The 21,561-nt window shown below is 39.0% G+C and overlaps 1 protein-coding gene across 11 annotated transcripts in view; it reads right to left on the reverse strand.

Moving 5' to 3' along the window:
• Positions 1–21,561, reverse strand: part of PPP2R5C (protein phosphatase 2 regulatory subunit B'gamma) — an 88,111-nt gene that overhangs the window by 50,317 nt on the left and 16,233 nt on the right. For 3 of the 11 annotated variants that reach the window (XM_026079695.1, XM_026079692.1, XM_026079698.1), the window contains exon 1: positions 6,086–6,270. The exons of 1 other annotated variant lie outside the window; for it this stretch is intronic. In XM_026079695.1, coding sequence (XP_025935480.1) covers positions 6,086–6,179 — 94 coding nt within the window. In that variant the 5' untranslated portion in view covers positions 6,180–6,270. Of the gene's footprint in view, positions 1–6,085; positions 6,271–6,623; positions 6,652–19,463; positions 19,624–21,561 lie in introns of those variants that run through there. 7 more of the 11 variants (XM_026079701.1, XM_026079699.1, XM_026079693.1 and 4 more) reach the window with 6 other exon arrangements.

The following is a 21,561-nucleotide window of genomic DNA, read 5'->3' on the forward strand; positions in this document are numbered from 1 at the left end:
GGGGGGGGAGAGACAGAGAGAGAGAAAGATATTTCAGTTCAGAGTATTGTTCTTTGAATTTTAAGAAGTACATTGAAATCAATGTTATTTGTAATTTTTCTTTTTAATTGACAGTAAGGCCAGTCATTTTGCAGTCTCACATGCAACAAAGAATCACAAAATAATTTTTTTCTGAAGAAGGGACCTTCTGAGGCCTTCTAGTCCAAGCCCCCACCAGGAGCAGGGTGAACTGGACAGCCTGGCTGCTCAGAGCATTGTCCGGGCAAGTTTTGAGCGTCTCCAAGCATAGAGATTCCACAGCTCCTCTGGAAGCTTATTTGAGCATTTAACCACTTTTACAGTGGGAAAGTTTTTTTCCTTGTACACAATCGCAATTTTCTGTATTGCAACTTTTACCTGTCACCTCTCATTCTATCACTGTGCACCTCAGAGAGTCTGGCTCTGTTCTCTACACCTTCAAGAACCACCTTAGTTCAAGACAGCGGCAGTATGTCCCCTTAGCCTTCACTTCTTCAGGCTGAACAAACCCAGTTCTCTCAGTCTCCTTTTGCAAATTATGAGGTTAACAGTTGCCGTTCTGCATGCTGAATTTGGCCTGTATTATTTCTGAAGTGTAAGCTTCCTTTTGCTTCCCATTTAATTAACTGCAAAGTGAATTTCTTTTTTTTTTTTTTAAACACAAACAATTCCTGCCATCTTCATGATTTTTAGCAAGTATGGTTTAATAGAAGTATGCACACATCAATTATTTTCAAGAAAAAGAAACATGCACTGAGTTCTTTTTTTAAAATGAAAGTGCCAGGCTTTTCTTGTTTGCGAAATAAATTGCATACTTCAGGTTTCAATGCATTACACAGCTCAGTCTTTTAGAAGTTGCTTCCTATATTTATTCATTGTCTGAGGAACTTGACCATTTCATAACCAAGTATGAAAATACAAAGCAAGTGAAAGTGCATCTTGCAAGATTAGCAAGCTAGCACCTGGTTGTTTAAGAACTTGCTAGTAGTGCATGGTTATTAGATAACCCTTTGCATCCAGATCAGTAGTTTAAAGGCAGCCAGGAGCGCACCACTGAGGGTGCTTGATGTTATGCTGGGACATCTAGCACCTAACACAACAGAACAATAATCTTTCATCAGGCTCTTACAAGAGTTTCAATTTCTATACAAATACTCAGATACCGCCATCACAAAAATGATTATCACCACTGACATTTTTGCTGACACTCCATAGAAAAGCGCTATGTCAACAGGGAATATGAACTACTCATCCCTTACTCAAGATTAATACATACAGGGAGCACACAGAAAGAATGGGTAAAGTTAACATTAATGCTACTTACATCTTTTTTGAAAAGAGTCAAGGCATTTTTCACAAAATCTAAAATACCTTTAAAATGACAAAGAGTCAGGTCTGACAAAAACTGCTGCTACTCTGGAAGGCAGGGGAGAAGCCTGGACAATGAGATATTTTGAACAGCTAGGTTATGGAGCTACAGGAAGCATCAGTTTGAATTAACACAGTATTAAGGTGTTCTCATCCTCCTTCCCACACAACTTTCAGTATATTTTCAAGATGTTTTGCAAGATAAAGTTTGAAAAGCAAGAACAGACATTACCAATTCCAGTCAGTCAGCAACTAGGCCGCTAAAGTAACTTTTATACCCCACTAATTCTGCCAGTGCAGATCAGAGCAGAGTTTTACCAATATTCTGTTCAAATACCTGTGTCTTGAGTTCCTAGAAACACTGTCAGTTGGGCTACTTCTATGCTACTCAAAACAATATTAAGAGATTTTTCTCAACAGCAGTGAACTGTATTCCTAATGAAAAATTTGTGCACTGACCCCCCCTGCCCCCCAAAATCAATGGACATTTATAATCTCTCTATACAAAGAATTGAGATCAGTTATTTTTATGTAAGTGCTGTCTATACTGTGGCTACAGTTTTCAGAAAGAGAATGAACAACAGTAAATACAAACTGGTAAATCTGAAGTCTAGTGACAAATGTTTACTTTTGTCCTAATCCATGCTGCTTTTACAGCTGCTTTTTTTTGCTTGAAGAACTGAGATGGAAACCAAGAGGTTCTTATACCTTCTCCCAGGTCTCATCTAACTTATTTGGATCCTCTTGTCAGAGCCCTGAGTGCACTCCCATCCCCTGGGAGTTTAGCTGTCAGGAGAGCTCCATAAGGAGAAAGATGCATCTTGAAAATACCATCCTGCTCCGTTTCCCTCCTTGCTGTAAAATCTTAAATTCATAGCCCTTAATAACCCTCTCCTCTGTGCTGTCCTAATATCATTTTTATAACTAGTGATCTGTCTACACAGAAAGATCCTAAAGGAGCTCTCCAAGCAGATATCCCACAAGCAGTTGCTTTAGATAGTCGATTTCTTTGGCAATCGACTACAAGCTGAAGTCTGGACGCAGGATGATAAGCCACAGCAGTTATTCCATGGCCATCACGGCTGCTCAAGCTGAAAATGTGACTTTCTTGGAAGCTTTGGGTTGTTCCAACACAAGATAACTATTCACTTTTCCATGGTAATTAATGATGAGCAGTTCAGCTGACCATTGTGCACTGTCCTCGTACTCTAGAAAAGATCAATGCAGCAACAGTGTACTTCAAATCTCCTGGAAAACCTGTTGCAGCTGGAACAACCAAAGGCTTCACTATCCCATTAGGCCAAACACTCTCATTACTCTAGTGTTTTCAGTATAAGCAGATAACCTACAGTCACGGCCCCATGCCACTTGCCTTCACTATGGGCTCTTTTGGTGCCTGATGTTTTCCAACAATGGGTCCAAAGTCATCTTCTGTAGAACTGATTTCTACACAGTGGTCTTGAACAACTGCCAACAGTCTATGATTGTGACAAAGGGCACAGTCCCACAGTACCTGCACAAGGAGAGAAGAGTAGGTCTACTGACAGTAATCAGGGTCAGCTAACAGTCCACTGGTTGCCAAACAAGTCTGTAGCAAAGAGGCACGTCAAACCAAAAAGTCAAGTCAGCAGGTCAGGATCCAGAGCAGCAGGGTACATGGCCTGACATAGACATAGCTGCAACTTAGCTCAGGCAATGACCAGGGGCAAAGGCTTGAGCTTAAAGACAACTCCTTGCTGAGGTGCCCCTTGCACTTAGGCTTCTCACAGCTCCTTCCACACAACTCTTCTCAAAGTAGCTCGATTCAAGTTTAAGTGGCTACACCATATCAGAGCTAACCTTGATCACTAGCAGCCAAACAGACTGCTGGAGGATGAGGTGTTCAGGGCTCTGACACCTCCTATCCTACAAATACCTATTGCTCCCCCTTACTGGTGATAAGACAGATACGAGTGACAGCAAGAGCAGTCAAAACAATTTTGACAAATCTTTATTTCCTACTCACAGGGCTCTGAACACCAATTTTACAATTCACCTGCATCTACTTTTGCAACTGTGTCATTTTGACAAAGCTAACAGCAGTCCAGACAAAAAAAGCTGCCTGCAGAACTGGAAGGGGGCAGGGGAGGGGGGAAGAAAGCAAACTTCCAAATCCTGCCAGACCGTAAGATTTTTTCAATTTCTGCAAACTCTGCATATTCCATATGATGCAGGTACAGAATGTGTTTCAGAGTTAACTTTAAAACCAAGATTGCAATTTTTATTTCAAAATTGCTACAGCCTGATTCCCAAGCATTCACTGGATGTTTTTTAAATAAGATCAATGCCAAGTATGGTAGCTATGATCTAAAGGTAAAATGAAATACCATCTCAAATTTTCAAATTTTTATTTCAAAGAGTATAGGAAACTGCTCATATAGCAGAATCTTCTCCACTGCAGTACTGCCAACACCCTCCCCCCCAATCTACCATAAATAGCTAAGGGCTTTGTCTACCCCTCCTTTATTATTATTATTATTTTTTTTGAAGATGAAGCTTTAGCTCTTACTGATGCAAAGGAGTTCTGCTAAAAACTTAATCCTATACCACAACAGATGACATAAAAGGACAACTGTAAAAGCAGTATGGATTGGGACAAACACTAAGCATTTCTCATTAGGCTTTAGAGTTACCAGTTCATATTTACTGCTGTTAATTTTAGAAGAATATCTATTCATATCTAATGTCCTGGTAGGCTTCATTTTGGAGGCAAATCAGTACTGGTAACACTGGAGCAGCTAGTGAAGTATTCACAGAAAAATGAAGCAACTTCTGTACATATATGTATGGAAGAGATACATCTCCCCCCTCAAGGTCAAGAGCCTTCTCCATGCTATCACACCAGAGACCCATTTGCTTTCCTACCACTTGAAACACAAAACCACCTCCTAGATATTCCTTAATCACTTACAAGAGGCTCCTGAAACTCCACTATAGATCACCCATTTAAAAAACAAAACAAAACAAAACCACACCACACTCAGCCTCTATTCCACTAGTGTATTATCCAGCACACTAAAAATTTAGGGCTTAGAAAAAGTAAATTTCAGAACAGTTTATTAAAATGTATTATTTCCACAACTATGGGTTTGATTTGCACAACAACAGGGATTACAAGGTTCATGTCAGTAAATTTATTCTCATATTGAGACAAAGAATTATTGAGGATCATCATTATACCATTTCATAATTCTGCTTCCAATCTTCATTTGTTTTACCTAAAACTGACTTGGACCTAAAAGATGATGCTTCTATCCTCTTAAACAGCAGCATATCAGAGAAACAAGGTAATTTGGCACGATCTGCGCAGAGGGAAAAGCTAAGGCCTGTCTACAATTCAGGCAGTTACGTTTATATTCCCTTGACAACAAGCAGACTCCTTGTTGTAACTCAAGGAAATTTTATCGCATCCCCCCACCTCCCCACGCAGATCAAAATTAGAGTCTTCTAGAATACATTCAGTCCCACTTCAGATAGATGAGGATACTGCTCTTGTAAGAGGTAGAGAGAAATCATAATTTCTTAATACACTGAAGACCAGTGCTACTACTTAAAGAGCAAGCTTCTGAACAATCTTTAAAATTTCCAAAGTGAAATATTTTCAGTATACAAAATATTCCTGAAAAAAATATTCTTTTCACTGTGAGCACTTAGCTTACGTCAGTGAAAGCGGAGACACAAAGGTAACCAAGACCAGTATCAACTGTGTTTCTTGCATATGAATGCCATTGTGCAAGGTGTGCTGATCCCGTCTAATACATGCTTCGATTTCATAAAAAGTTCTAAAACAAAACCAATGCAAGAAAGCTGTTTAAAAATAAATGCTTTGGTTGGTTAATGAACTTGTTTATCCTTTTAAAAAATACAAAAAAAACCCCAAACCACACAGCAATGCTAGATTTTACTAACTGCAAAAATAGAAAGCCAAGGATGAACATGCTCATAGTATTTTGTGGAAGTATTGTACCACCACATATTTTCTTAATGAACTATATAAAGTGTAAATTTGCAATGCACTAATTCTCTAAAGCCAGGAGAAAATATTCTGCGAAGAAATTTAACATTCAAAACTGCACAAGCCAATAGTCACATAAGAGCTTGCTTGTTAAAGCAGAACCACATCTCTTCTAGGAAATGCCTTCTGAATACATAAAGGATATTTTCATAATAAATGTCACATCTCTTCCTCCCCTCCCAGACTCTCGATTCTTTCCGAGTCTCCCGCAGTGGGTTTAACGGAGCTCCAGCTACATCGTTCACCCACAAACGAGCTCTGAAGCGCACCAGACGTTCGCCCTTATTCTACAGAAGGAGCATACCGACAACTCAGCTCTTCCCTCCCCCCACTCAATACCTTTCTGGGGTAGTGACTTCACATCCTTTGACATCAGCACAGCTTGAAAGGGGGATGGGAGAGCTACAGCAGAAAGCAGCAAAACCTGCTTTTAACTATGTAATGCCTCTACGAATCCTTAAATCTTCCAAATCGCATTTAATAGCGAACTAGCTTCTATATTCCCCGATTTTATTGAGCCTGTAATAAACCGAAATGGATTCTGCTACAAAGGACTTCCTGCTGCCCTTATCTGAGGATCACAATAGCCATTTATTAGCTAGTCCGAGAGGGCTGCGATTCACCAAAACACACACAATAACTCACCTCTAATATGCAAAAGGGCCACGGGCTGGAACGGCCCATTGGAATTGGCTGCATCAACCACCATCCTGCTGCCAGCTCTGTTACATGTCAACATCTAGGCTCCAGCAGGAAAGGCAATGTATTCCTTAAGGCAAGGACCCAGCCTCCATTTTAGTTTAAAAAAAGGCAGAAAGCGAAGCGCTCTGCAGCTGGAGGGACCGGGCTGGTGCGTGATGTCAGCGGGCAGCAGCGGCCCCATTGGCTGCCGGCCGCCACTTCAAATGACACCGAGGAAGCTGCAAATGAGGAGCGGCCGCCGCGGGGCTGGCGCTGCGCTGCGCGGGGCTGGCGCTGCGCTGCGCGGGGCTGGCGCTGCGCTGCGCGGGGCCGCTGCGCTGCGCTGCCCCCGCCCCGCCCCGCCGCTGCCGAGCCGCCGCCGGCAACTTACTCCCACCAACAGCAGCCCTAAGAGGGGATTTGCTTTGTTTTTATTTTTTTTTTTATTTTCATCGGGACGATTTTACTCTTTATTCCCCCCCCCCCCSYSCTCAGCACACACCTGCTGGAACCGGTGCATACATCTTTTCCTGAAAAAGAGCAAAATTTAAGGTTTCTTTTAATAGAATTGCCAAGAATCACCAAACAAGAGGTCAACTTAACGGTGAAAAATACCTGCATTAACGTCTCCTACAACGTTAGTTTTCAAAAGCCGTAATAAAAGGTGGCTCATGTAAAAAATAGGTCTTTAAAAGAAATATTGAAGTCAGCATGAAGCATAGTTTAACTGGTGAATGTCACATTATATATGTATGTATGCATATTCACACACACACATATATATAGATATGAATTCATAAGCAAACACATATTAGCAAGTAGTACCACATGGGAAAGCTCATTAAGTTTGATATTTTAAAACTTCTCCTAATAATAACTCAAGCTAAAATGTAGCTGTCTTAAGTTTAATCTAATGTTGTTAAATTTGGACAGTGCAAAACTCAGGTTTTCCCTTTTAAAAAGTTCAGTAATTATCCATAACATTTTAAAATAAAAAATTAAGAACAAAGTATTGCAGCACTAAAAAACAATATATCACTGCATATAGGTGTACAAAAGAACATTCTTTGCTGTATAATCCCAGAAATACAAATAAGTTGCAAAACAACAACTTTTAAACCTTTTACTTAAGGCATTTATAAGAAAACTGTATGGAACATTTTCTTTATCGTAAGAGATTTGCACGTGTGCGCTTCCTAACAGCTATTTGACAGGTCACTGCCTCTCCCGGGCACTGCCCCTCTGGGAGACGCGTTTGGAGAAACTGGCAATGTTAGACTTGGCCCTTCTCCGCATTTGTCCTCCCCTCCCCCCATAGCGTTGGCACCAGAATGTCACCTTTAAATATTTAAATTACTTAATCTAACGACACTGTCCCAATTCATATCTTCTCAAGAAAGGTGTGCATCCAAAAAAAAAAAAAAAGGAGGAAGAGACTTTTAAATTACATAATTTGCTTATGAAAATTTGGAACACAAACAAATTACCAGGCATATGCATACCTGCCTGGGAAACGCTCCCACACTAGAGTGATGCAATGTCACAAGTGAGTTAGAGCTATACTGAATATTATTGAATGGGATGAAGGGGACAGACCAACTGGGATATATAAGAGAGGACTATTACCCATAAGACACATGGTGAAATTAGATTTTCTGACTGCTGACAGGCCCTGATTTGAAGTAGTATCTTTTGGATGTCACAGTTCAAGAAGGATGTAAACTCGATGAGAAAGCCCAAAGGAGGCCAATCTAGAAAATATTACTTATTTGGGGGGGGGGGGGAAAACAAAACAAAACAAAACACCCAACAAACAAAACCCAGAAAACAAAAACCAAAGAAACCCCACAACATGCTTTGGCGTTTTGGGGGTAGAGAGAACTACACTGAGGGTATCCAAGTATTTTAAGCAGTAAATATGAAGAGGAAGGCAATTAGCTTTTCTACATTCGCTATGGACAGTAAATCCCTTCTACAGCAAGGAAGATTTGCATACTAAATGAAACCACCTCAAAACAAGCATAGTGCAATAAAATACTGCAAACTATCCATCCAATAATTTAAAAAACTGCTGGAGAACATACATAAGGAATGATATAAATGTAGGTGGTCCTGCTTTTGAGCACAGCAAAATGGACTAGATGAGCTGCTGAAGCCTTTTTAAACCTCTTCTCTAAGTAGACAGCAACAGATTCAAGTCAAGTCCTTCTGATCTAGGCAAAACATGAGATTTATTTCATGAAATTCTCAAAAATTTATATTTAAGTAGTAGCATTATTTTCTATCTAGTATTTGATATTTATATGTTTTAAGGACATACCTCAGATACAAAGTTTTGGTCTTACAAAGCAAAGACTATCACAGAGACATGCCTTTTAACAAAACTAGATTTTAAAAACAAAAAACAAGGCTGACCTCAAATGACAAAATGCTCTACAAGATCTTGACGGATGAAGGAAGGAAAAACTGAACAGGTCAGTTCATTTTTTTTTTTTTTAATATACATGAAATTTTCATAAACAGATTTTTTTTTTTTTTAAACACATCCAGTTTCTTTTCTACATCTAAAGTAAAATTAAACTGCTCTATAATGATAAGCCTCAGTGTGATGAAACAAAAATTGGGTTTAAAACCCTGGTTTATCTAGTAACCACATCTTTAAAAGGCAGCTGCTCTATAACATCCTCCCCTCCTCTCCGCTTGTATCTTTCCTCTCATGTTCAACTGCTGCTTCTCTCTCTTTGAGACTCCCTGCAAAGATTAAAATAGGTACGAAGGCTGCTAGTACAATGCCACAAAACTGAACTACCGTACTGGAACACAACAGAGCAAACAGGGAGCATTACTTTAGCTACAGTGCTGTTTCCTATTTTATACATGATAAAAGCATGGCCCAGTAGTTGGACATTCATTTGCAAAATTTCAATAATGGTTTAAGTAGTCAGCCCCCACCACACACACTGTTCTTTGCTAAAGAGAGTGAATGTGACGTTTGCAGTGCTAGCCGTTTGCAGTGCTAGCGGTAGTACTGGGGCAGCACTAAGTCACGCTGAAGTAAGTTTTGTCTTGTGAAATATCCATATCCTGTTCACATTTCTTCCTCTTTGTAGGAGGATGCCATTACATCAAAGGCCAATACTTAGTAAATTACCACAAAAGTGGTTTAAACAGTAATTCAGTATATTCCTGTTTTGTTTCTTACAGAACACTAATGGAGTTACAGAACTTGAATCTTTACACGACCTTTCTCTTCTTTACAAAATCTGGTATCTTCTTGCCAGTTGTATAGCTTAAGAGGAACATTCTGCTAGCTAGCTAGCTTTGTACAGCCTCCCTTTGTTTCGGCCTTAAAAGCTGAATTATTTTGAGCAACATCATTTGGGAAGAAGATTGCAAAGAAAAAGCAGTTAGGAATTGATTTACTGATGGGGAGGGAAAGGATAAACAAGGCCAGTGGAATGGAGGTAATGAATATCAGTGGGAGGCAAAAGAGGGTACTTGAATAAATGCATGAAGACACTTCTGTTGCAAAGGAATCAAAAATTATACTAACTAACTACTAGTGACAGAGTCAACGACATACAGGATAATTAAACTCGGATGACTCTCTATTTACATGAGGACCCCTTCGACAAAGTCGTTTAACCTCTCAGAACAAGTGAGGGTTGCTTCTGTTTTGTTTTTGTTTTTCTAGTCTGAACGCTAGGGTAACTAAAGGCATAATAATTCCATCGCTACTGAAGCTGCTATTCCTCAGCAACATAAGCCAGACCAGATGCAGACAGCTTCAGTCCTATTCCAGCATTCCCGTCCACTCTATTTTGCTCCCATCTTCTCCAGTGGTTAGCCCCGTGGCAGAGCTGTCCACTAACCCAACAGAAAGCCCCTTACTTTTTTTGTCAGGTTGGTTTTCTGTTAACCTAGACTCTGTTCAATGGCAGTCTAAGCTGAAGTAAGTCTGTATCAGCTAGCACTGCAACCCCACCTCTTCCAAGCCATACGTGCCTAACTCTCTGAAATCCTTGTACCCTTGAGCCAGTCCAAGGGCTTGTACAGGTGCATGCTTGAACCATATCTGGAGACTGATCAGAGTTAAAATGAAAAGGAAATAGGTTTGTTTGAGCCAGGTCAGCTCTGTTATCCAGTTCACCAGACAATCACACACAAAAGGGATGGGAATAAACATAATTAATTTTTACTGGTAGGAGCAACTTAAAAAAAATAAATAAAATTACAGCCTAAACAAAGCACAGCATTCTCATGGATGACGTAAGGGTGAAGAAAATTAGGGTCTCTTCACAAGCCTGACCAAAGAGTTCAGAAGGAAACTCAAGGACAGTAAGTCACTGTGTTTTAGAGGCAAAATGTCATTGGATACTGCACACTCTAAAGGAGAAACTACAGTGATAGGAAGGTTACTAGACTTCTCATACAAAATTCTGACTCGAGCCCAAAGGACAGTGTACGGGAAATGCTCTTCAAGGAAACTGCGGCTGCAAACTCCTTGTTAATGCCTAACTATTGAAATAAACATGCAGATTAAAACAAACAGACAATCCCTACCCGGATAAATGAAGCAGGTATGGACTATCATTTGCCCCCTCCTTTAAGGAGTTCCTAAGAGGCATGTAGAAGCAGCATGGAGACAGATAGTGCTGTACCTCACATGTTGAAAAACTGGTAGCATTTACTCTTTCTAGTACAGTGATTAAAAGTAGAATTGGCAAATGATTGCCTGATTACATAGGTCACACAAATCATTTGCAAGAAATGAAGCACAAAAATTACATTTAAGAAAAAATACTTGAGAGCACACTAGTATTTCAGCAAACACTCACTTGCATTTAAATGTATAAACAGTGCATTCAATGTTTGATTAGTAGAGGTTTTTTGAAAGGAGAAGTGCAGTGCGGTGGCAAAAACATCTAGGTCTGATTATGATGAAGACCTATGCAAAGGAATGAACTGTTCTCTTCGTAAATAAGGGCATAGTAAGAAGGTATTTTAAGAGAGATCTAAACTCTGAACAGACAGGTTAGAACCTAGAAAATAAGACACCACCACATTTTAAAGCCTATTTTTATGGATTCTATCCAAGCTTCAGTGGAAACAAGTTTGGTAGGAAATGCTGCCAGTGACAGATGTAGAGCATTCTCCTAACACTTTCAGCTGCTGACTAATGAGTAGGTGTTTGATAGGACAGTTGAAATGAAAAACGGCTCATTTATCCAAACCTATGATTTCATGTAAAGCTAGCTAAAAAAATTCACACACATTTCTCAAGAAAAAATATTTCTCTTGTTACCTTTTTTGGTGGTTATTCACCCTCAGAATGTCATATTTCTTAATCTTTAACATGTTACAAAATAATTCAGAATAGATAACTGCTAAAATATTTTAATATTAAATGATTTGATAGAGCACATTTTCCTGTATGAACACTACACAACTGCCAGTTCTTGTTTTATGCCATTCTATGTTTACAACACACGTTTATTTCAATAATTTAGCTAGACATTTAAAGGAAATTTAAATACAGCAATGCCTGTTTATACAACACTATGATAATGTTTTAAAGATCAAAGTTCAAAAAACCAGAAGTTACTAAATTAAAATGGCAAAAAAAAAAAAAAAACCAACCTCCAGTTCTTTCACATGATACAATATATACACTTACTGATACCTAATGATGCTGATATAGGAGAGAAGCAGCTCTTGCAGAATTTGTTGAAACAAAAAGGTACATAAAGGAAAATATATTACAAAATCAGGGCTGCCAAAAACACTATCAAAGCATGAATGCAGCCAGGACTAGAAGGATATCGCTCAGTATACTGAGTTAGTCCAACATGGTTCACATACAAGGGAGAAAAATGTCAACTGCTTCACAAAACTGTATTCATCGATGTTTTGCATGAGAATTAACTTGTTTTGCCTCAGTGTTTTGCCATTTAAATGCACTACGTCTTAGGGCAAATTATCTTTTATGGTAGCATTATTCAGTTTAATCTTACTTTACATAAAATCCTTGAGCTAAACAGCAATGCTACCACCTTGCAACTGAACAAAATTCCTTAATTACTAAGCACGCACCTAAGAAGTGCAATTAAACTAGAATGGCTGAAATACTGCACTTTTGTTCACTCCCTAATTTATAACTGGCAGGGGTAGGTTTCTATGACAAAGGTGCCATTAAACATTGAGATCTCCAATCCCAATAGTTTAGGAGAAAAGTGTTCCTCATAAACAGTCTTTTGTCTCTACTATTCCCATAGACTCACTGGATATACATAATATAATTGAATCTCCTGCATTTCAAGAAAATGGATGGTAGTTTTAAATGACCAGGTAATACCATGTCTTTGAATTTGAACTTATCTTGTTATGAGTTTGTGGAAATTTTAAACATACATGGTTGAATTACTTTGTAGCACAGAGGAAAATACGTTTTAACTTTTTTCCAAATACGCTTTTTAATTTATTTACCTTGACCATAAGTTTTATTTGGCTATCTGTACCCTATGGTTGAGGGTAATACACAAGTCTTCTGTTTCTGACCTCTTCAGAAATTCTTTTTCCTCCTTCTTCATGATTACAGCAGTTTTATCAACAAATATTTGGTCTGATTGTTTTTTGAAGTATCAGAATCTTAAACTGGAATCACCTGCAATCTTGATCTATCAGACTAACTTTGTACAGAGGATGAAAACTGAGCCATCTCCTAGACAGCTATTTATGACTTTAAAACATTTGGAAAGCTTTAATAATACTTCTCTCCCTATCAGAGTCCTGTATCGAAGGCAGACAAGTTGAGACACCATCCTAAAGTTATCCTCCTGCACAAAACAGACTCAGAATTTGGCACAACTCTACAGTCTCTGGTTGAAAAAGAAAGAAACTACACATACGCTACATGGAATGTGCTCAGAAAAACAGCATCCTTATGACTTGTCACATTATTTATTTATTTAAAATAGTTATGACTTAAAGCATGATTTCAACATAAAAACAACTAATCAAGAAACAGACATCTTCACTAGAAGGTGCAAACCAGGGCTGATCAAAAATGAAACACCACCATGAAATACATTAAATTCTGCACCAAGAAAACAGCACAACATTCCATATTCTGTATTTCTCACGACTGAAAAGTTAGTCTAGATGGCCCATCTGTCAACTTAACTCATTTCTTCCTACCTTAATACATACTTTTGTAAGAAAACTGTATCCACATTTTCAAGATCAGAAATCTAACTCTGAGAAGTAAGTACTAGTTCTGTAAACAAATTTGGAATGGTATTTGAAAATTAAACTGAATTACAAATGCCATCTTTAAGACTACATACAGCAATGCTCACCTTCATCTAAAAAACAAACAAAACCAAAAAGACCCCAGTGCTTTGGTATTATAGGAATTATCTATAAGGCTATAAACAGATTTCTATCCAGCTTGAAAAAAAAGCAAATACAGAAAATGCTTGCAAAAAGCTTATTTTGAATCATGCCCAAATTTACATATGCATGACTGACACATGTTGGTTTTGAAATTCTGCAGCATTTCAGAACAATATCAAGGAGCACTGACCTTTTTTTAAAATGTGTTATTCTAGGACTGAAAGAGAACATTATCCTTCAATGAATTATTACTTGCTGGTTAAAGTTAGATTTCTGAAACAATTGTGTTTGACAGTGTATAAAACCTTGTATCCCAATCAGAAAATCTTAATAGTGTATTTAAGAATTCTTATTGCAACACTTTTCCATATCGTAGGGATTCCGACCACATACTGAAAAATCTCATCGCTCTCTGTACAATAGCTCTTTCCAAACACTACACATTTATACAGTTTACTGAAATAAGCATATCCTTACAAAATAATTCATACAAATATAAGCATGCTCACCTGTTCATACTGTCAAAAATCCCTTGTAGCATATAAACCAATGTACATAATGGACAAGGGAGCAGGTTAGAACTACATAATCTAGGAGAGATTGTGCCATGCCAGAGAAACAGTCAACCTCCAAAGCAAGTATTACTAAAATTCTAAATTCTGATGAGAACTTTTAATAGGATGGTTTTTAACCTTTAGTTTTACTTTTCTGTATTAATAGTCTTGAACAGAAGTAAAAGTGCACCAACATTTAGGTTGGTAATTAACTGTTTATGAAATGCCACACTGCTGGCAGTTCTATTTTTTGTCCCTTTTTTATCTTGGCCAATTATGTTCTTGGCAAGTCAAACAATAAGAGCAGCAACGCAAGGGTGCTGTCCCACTGAGGCCAACACTGGCACACTGCTCTCAGTTGGTAAGGGAAAACTATAATCTCAGTAAAATCAGAGGAAAAATAATATTTATTTTAAAAATATGGCTGAAAAATAAATTCCAGAGAAAATTCAGAAAACATTAGGTTTGATCTCCTAATGGCTTTACATAGTAAACTAAGTTTATAGAACTTAAAATGAGTGATAGTTTTCCTAACATGTATTTAAAAGAAAAAAGAACCTGAATTTGGAATTAAATGCAATTACCTCATACCAAAATAAAATACATCTTTCCTTTCCCTCAGCATTAAACCCAAATCATGCAGATCAAGCCTCTGTGAAATATTAAACAACAATTGTCTCTGGTTACTAAAAATTTGCCATGAGAGCTAAAATGAAAACATATTATTGCAGCCAGTCAAGTGTGCAAGCAATGTGCATGCAATTCATAACATATCAAGACACGCCATCAAAAGTTTCTCTTTAGTCTCACTTCTTATGTGTTTCTCTCCAAACTAAATTATCATAGCTAAATGATTAGCACATACGCATCACATGCAAACTCTGGAGCTTTTCCCACTATATAATGTACTTGGATATCCAAACTTCATAGAGGTAACCCTAGATTAAAAAAAACTGAAGTGAAGATGACCCATGGGACATCACCAGAAACAAGCATGGTTAATCCCAGCACACAGCATGATAAATTACAATCACAGATACTATAGAATTATTTGCTAGTTAACCATTAACTTGTCCATAACAAGTTTCTTGCTTATAAGTAGGCAGTTGCAAAGACCTCAAACTATATCAGTGTGTTGGTGGGCAGGTAAATACAAGCTCAGACACAGTGTTTGTTTTATATGCTTATGAAATATTCATATTGAACATGTATACTGCTTCCCTTATACAGAACACTGGTATTTTTAAACAATTTCAATCTATCCTCTCTTAAGAGAACAAAAAATGGTAGTTTCTGAAGGCCGAAACACCCCTTGTCATTTATACTTTATATAACAGAAACATTCATCAGAAAGTTTTCCAGAAAACAAGCAACCCCTCCTCCCTAAACCAACCAACAACAGCTTTAGGCCACTAAGTATTTTTTTTTCCAACAAATAGCTGAAAATAAAATCAACTTTCCACAGCTGAAGTATCTGTACTGCAAATGGAGCCAACAAGGAGAACTGGATAAGGAGAAGTTAACGTAACACAAGTTTGTTAGCATAAAATTATTTTTTCATGAAAACAGGTAAGATCTTTTCAAGACCTTCAACATCTTAGATCACAGTCATGAAGGCAGTTTTCCAGAGATATTATCTGAATTATCTGTGGTCAGATGAGCTATCTATTTTACCTGAACCAGATCAGGTTGCACTGCAGTGTGCTGCAGGGTGCTTTACCAGCTTGTAACTTTGCTAATATATGGATCTGCATGTGCCACAAACCAATAGCATCACAGACTTCTCTTTTCTATGTTTATCTCTGCTCGTACAGCCTCTTAACACATAATTTATTTCCTTTTCTTTTCGCATTATCTGAGCTACCCTGTTCCTCCATTTCCTGAATAAATTGACGGTTTACAATGTTAAATATAAGCTGCTTCGATGACTATAAATCATACCAAACTAATACAAGCAAAAAAGGGGAAACAGACTGGTACTTCCAGAACCTATCATCAGCGCTTTTGTGCAATGCCCAAGAAAAAGTTAGCAGCATGCCTGAAGACCAAAAATTGACACTGTTTCAGAGTAAGAGGCAGAATATTCCTAAATAAAAAACCTTGACAAAGGTGACGAAGGATGCAGAGAAGGCAGAGTTACTGAATGCCTTCTTTGCTTCAGTCTTTACTGCTCAGGCCAGCCCTCAGGAACCCCAGATCCTGGAGGCAAGAGAGAAAGTCTGGAGAAAGGAAGACTTTCCCTTGGTGGAGGAGGAGTGGGTTAGAGATCATTTAAGCAAACTTGACACCCACAAATCCATGGGCCCTGATGGGATGCACCCACGAGTGCTGAGGGAGCTGGCGGATGTCATTGCTAAGCCACTCTCCATCATCTTTGAAAGGTCATGGAGAACAGGAGAGGTGCCTGAAGACTGGAAGAAAGCCAGTGTCACCCCAGTCTTCAAAAAGGGCAAGAAGGAGGACCCAGGGAACTACAGGCCAGTCAGCCTCACCTGCATCCCAGGAAAGGTGATGGAGCAGCTCATCCTGGAGGCCACCTCCAAGCATGTGGAGGACAAGAAGGTGATCAGGAGTAGTCAGCATGGCTTCACCAAGGGGAAATCATGCTTAACCAATCTGATAGCCTTCTGTGATGGAATGACTGGCTGGGTAGATGAGGGGAGAGCAGTGGATGTTGTCTCCCTTGACTTGAGGAAGGCTTTTGACACTCTCCCATAGCATCCTCATAGACAAGCTCAGGAAGTGTGGGTTAGATGAGTGGACAGTGAGGTGGATTGAGAACTGGCTGAATGGCAGAGCTCAGAGAGTTGTGATCAGTGGCACAGAGTCTAGTTGGAGGCCTGTAGCTAGCGGTGTCCCCCAGGGGTCAGGACTGGGTCCAGTCTTGTTCAACTTCTTCAATGACCTGGATGAAGGCACAGAGTGCACCCTCAGCAAGTTTGCTGAGGATACAAAACTGGGAGGAGTGGCTGATACACCAGAGGGCTGTGCTGCCATTCAGAGAGACCTGGAGAGGCTGGAGAGGTGGGTGGAGAGGAACCTCCTGAAGCTCAACAAAGGCAAGTGCAGGGTCCTGCACCTGGGGAGGAATAACCCCATGCACCAGTACAGGTTGGGGCTGACCTGCTGGAAAGCAGCTCTGTGGAGAAGGATCTGGGAGTGCTGGTGGACACCAAGTTAAGCATGAGGCAGCAATGTGCCCTTGTGGCCAAGAAGGCCAATGGTATCGTGGGGTGCATCAGGAAGAATGTTGCCAGCAGGTCGAGGGAGGTGATCCTCCCCCTCTACTCAGCCCTGGTGAGGCCACATCTGGAGTACTGCGTCCAGTTCTGGGCTCCCCAGTACAAGAGGGATGTGGCACTACTGGAGCGAGTCCAGTGGAGGGCCACAAAGATGATTAGGGGACTGGAGCATCTCTCTTATGAGGAAAGGCTGAGAAAGCTGGGCCTGTTTAGCTTGGAGAAGAGAAGGCTGAGAGGAGATCTTATCAACGTGTACAAGTATCTGAAGGGAGGGTGTCGAGAGGATGGGACCAGACTCTTTTCAGTGGTGCCCAGGGACAGGACACGAGGCAATGGGCACAAACTGAAACACAGACACTTCCATCTGAACATGAGGAAAAACTTTTTCACTGTGAGGGTGACAGAGCACTGGAACAGGTTGCCCCGAGAGGTGGTGGAGTCTCCTTCTCTGGAGATATTCAAAACGCGCCTGGATGCAATCCTGTGCAATGTGCTCTAGGTGACCCTGCTTGAGCAGGGGGGTTGGACTAGATGATCTCCAGAGGTCCCTTCCAACCTCAGCGATTCTGTGATTCTGTGATTCTTCCCCATCCCAATATTTCAAGGGACTCACTGACCGCAAGGTGGGTACCTCAGCCGTGCTCCAGGCCACTTAGAGCCTACAGGTTACATCGATCTAATAGAGAACTTGGAGTACAAGAAAACAGCCCCATTCTACGTACTGTGTTTAAAATAGAGCCTCACGTAAGGTACGTCACGCCACACATAGTAATCAAGCCAACATTTGAGGAAAATGCACAACCTCCTTGCCAACTAGAGATAAAAGAAAGGTTTCCCAGTTACTGTAGCCATTTATATATAGCTATCCGTTATCAGTAACTGGAGTTTGGAAGCTGGAAACTGGTTAAACACAGTTAACTTGAGAGAATGCTACATTCCTTCTAACTCTTCACTCAAGTCAAAGCTGCCTTAATCATCTCAGTCTTCTGCATTACAGCCTGCCAGTTCACTTTAATTCTTGTCCAGACTCAGATATTAAGCAACACTCTTATGGCTATCCAAAAAGAAAATTCCCCAGCTTCACTCAACACACCAAATGCATGTTAAGTCATACATCTGTGTACATATTAGGATAAAAGTGTGACCGATCAACAGCATTCTCAGCTAGTAGGTGGGAAATAAGTCATGAGCGATCGATGCAAGACAAATATAATGCATAATACTTCTAGCATTGCTTGACATCTAAATATGTTGCTTCAAACTATTAAAATACTCTTAAAACATACCTCATACAGTTTTTAGGAGTGTGGGTTTTTTTTGTTTTTTTTTTAAACAGCAAATCAGTTATTCATAATCAATAGATCAGTACATCTGACTACCATTGGAAAATTCTGCTCCAACACTGCTAAAAACTACCATAAATACACTATGCTAGCATGTACCTACACAACACAGACACTGGTAAAAAGAAAAGATGAGAGCTATGTTAATATGAGAAGGCTTATCATCTTTTCTTCACAGAAGATGGTAAGTAGAAGATCGCAAAGTCTTAAAATTGAGAAGGGAAAAAATCATTTTCATCTAAAAGACATCACCCTGCTTGACCCATACTTAGGAAATCCAGACCAATAAACAGCAATAGACCATGCTTACCTCTTAAAGCCATGAGATATCTCAGCACAAACAAACTGTAAGTTTTGAGCATTTGAGGACAGATGACTGATATTTCATGGCAGAGGACAACATACAGTCTATCTTCAAGGTTTATCTGAACCTTAAGCCTTTCCATGGCAACTTATTTTCCATACAGAGCCCAAATATTCTGCTTTTGTGCGAGATGAGTGAATTTCCCTTCCCATAAACTGTTCAGATTGAAGATACTTACATAAATCCTATATGGATTGCCAAGAAGGCAACACACTGGAAGTTCTCATATAAGGAGTGAAAGAAAGAAAGAAAAAAAGGGTGCATGTGAGTACGCTAACATGAGCGAATTTGTGTGTGTGCATATTTTTAATACACATATGCACATTTTTCAGATATAAATAGTATCACAGTTGAGATGGTTCTCTACCTCATGCCCATGATCTCCCACAAGAGTCATTCTAATTAAAAAAACAAAACAAAACCACACACACAACACACACATACCTTTCAAAGCTGGCAGTTTTTGAAGCTCCCTGTTATTGCTAACATTAAACCTTGAAGAACTCTGACGCTTTTCCTTCTTCAGTACTGTCTGTGGTGCTGGTACTTTGATTTTAGATAGCTGTGCTGGGGGAGGAGTACTGTTTGATTTTTTGTTTGATACCTATTAAAAAAAAAAAACAAAAACAAAAAACAAAAAACAAAGTTAATTAGAATTGAAATTGTTATGAGAGAATCTTCTAAAAACGTTTTGTTATAGAAATTAAGCAAAATAAGTTTTTAATTGAATTACTCTAATCCTCATCCTCTGAACATTCACTGTTCACTCTTTTCAGTGGTTTCTGTACCATAACCCTCCCTAGGTAGGAGCAGATCACTGTTATATGCACTAGCCCACTACCCGCAACTGAAGAGAAATTTTCAAATAATGTATTTCCTCAGTTACTCTCAATTTGCCTGAGGTGTCCAGATTTCCAAGGTGTTTGCTATCTAACTTCCACTTCAAAGGGATCAGGACCTTTCCATTTACAGCAGGTGCACCTTTCACCGCCTATTTGCACTGCACCTCACTGCCAGAGGCTTAACCTTGGCGAGGGCATTCAGGCTTTGATGTAATATGAATTTAAAGGAGTGGTTCTTATCATTGTAGTGGACTGAGCATTTTAGAAGCTTCAACAGCTTCCAAAATGTACACAAAGGATTTGTGGCAGTTTACTGCCTATTCAGAGCAGGTTGCTTTTACTGTACTATTCCTCATGGGATTATCACTGTACCGCTGGAAGAACAAATTAAATAACATACCATCAGAAAAATGTTTCCCACCTATAGGTTTGCAGAGTTTGCTCTATTTCCCAAACTATATTTGACAGTGGTCTCTCTCTCTCTCTCACAAGCTGAATAAAATACAAATTAACAAAAGCCTGCAGAACTTGTGATACTGCTTTCCTCATTTCTTTTATGAAATAGAAAAAGCAGGCTTAAAGTAGGCAATAGCTATCTGTTTTTAATATGAATGATTTTGAGAGGTTCTTTACAAGAAAAATAAAACATCTGAGTGAGCTATTCTATAAGAATATAAAACAACCCTGATTTATCTGAAAATCTTACTGTAAGCATTCAAATTCTTTTTACAGGATCTTAAATTGCTGTAGAAGACTAAGATTTGCAAACTATTTTACACTGAAGCACGCACATCTGAAAATGCACCTTAGCACTTTTCTCTTACAGGAAATACCATATTCTCCTTTTCAATAAGTGCACACATGATAGGAAATAGGAAAAAGAAATCAGCACTTGTCCTGTTCAGACGGAAGTGAGATTCAGGATGAAAGTCAGGTTACAAAGGTGCTGCTTCAGCAGTTTGAATGACTTCAGTTAGAGTTTCATTAAGTATAGTAGTTAGGAAGGTAGTGTTTCATTCCTGCACGAACTAACATCAGTTGCATTTTCACTGGGATATGACTAAAACAACAGAAATCACTTTACCTTACATTCTGAAAAGGATTTCCAGAATAGCTTATACATCAGCAGCTTCCATATGGTCTGTGAATGTACACATTCAGCACACAAGGAAATGTTACCCCACATAACCGTTTAGTGACTCTAAAGGTAGATAAATCTAACACACAGTCATTTTAGTCAAAACTTGTTCTAGCAGAAAGCACTCCTTAAGTGGGAGAGAAATGCACATGCTTTAAGAATAGGTTAAAAATTGTATTATATTATGTATACTGTACTGAATGCACTGAAGATATGACTGAAAGCAACATTTGGTTTTTCATTACCTTTTTGCAACTTGTTTGTAAAAGCAAAATACACTTAAGATTACCATTTTGCAAATTTACCAGTATAATAGCAAAAACGCTTACAGCCTTTTAGAATAAATAAGGAAAAAAGTCAATGCACTAAGCACCACAAGTTTTAAATTCCTGAAGACATACAAGGATTTGTTTCAGTAAAAATGGCATACATTGGCAAGTTAAAACTATTTACAGACAAGTAATACCTATTATTTTGCATTTTTCAGCATATTTTTTTTTTAATTTCAAACATTAAATGCTTAACAGTCTTTTTGCTGAAACATAAGTGACATTAAGCTTAT

The sequence above is a fragment of the Apteryx rowi genome, unplaced genomic scaffold (assembly GCF_003343035.1).
Source record: "Apteryx rowi isolate R43461 unplaced genomic scaffold, aptRow1 scaffold_5, whole genome shotgun sequence".
Taxonomy (NCBI): Eukaryota; Metazoa; Chordata; class Aves; order Apterygiformes; family Apterygidae; genus Apteryx; species Apteryx rowi.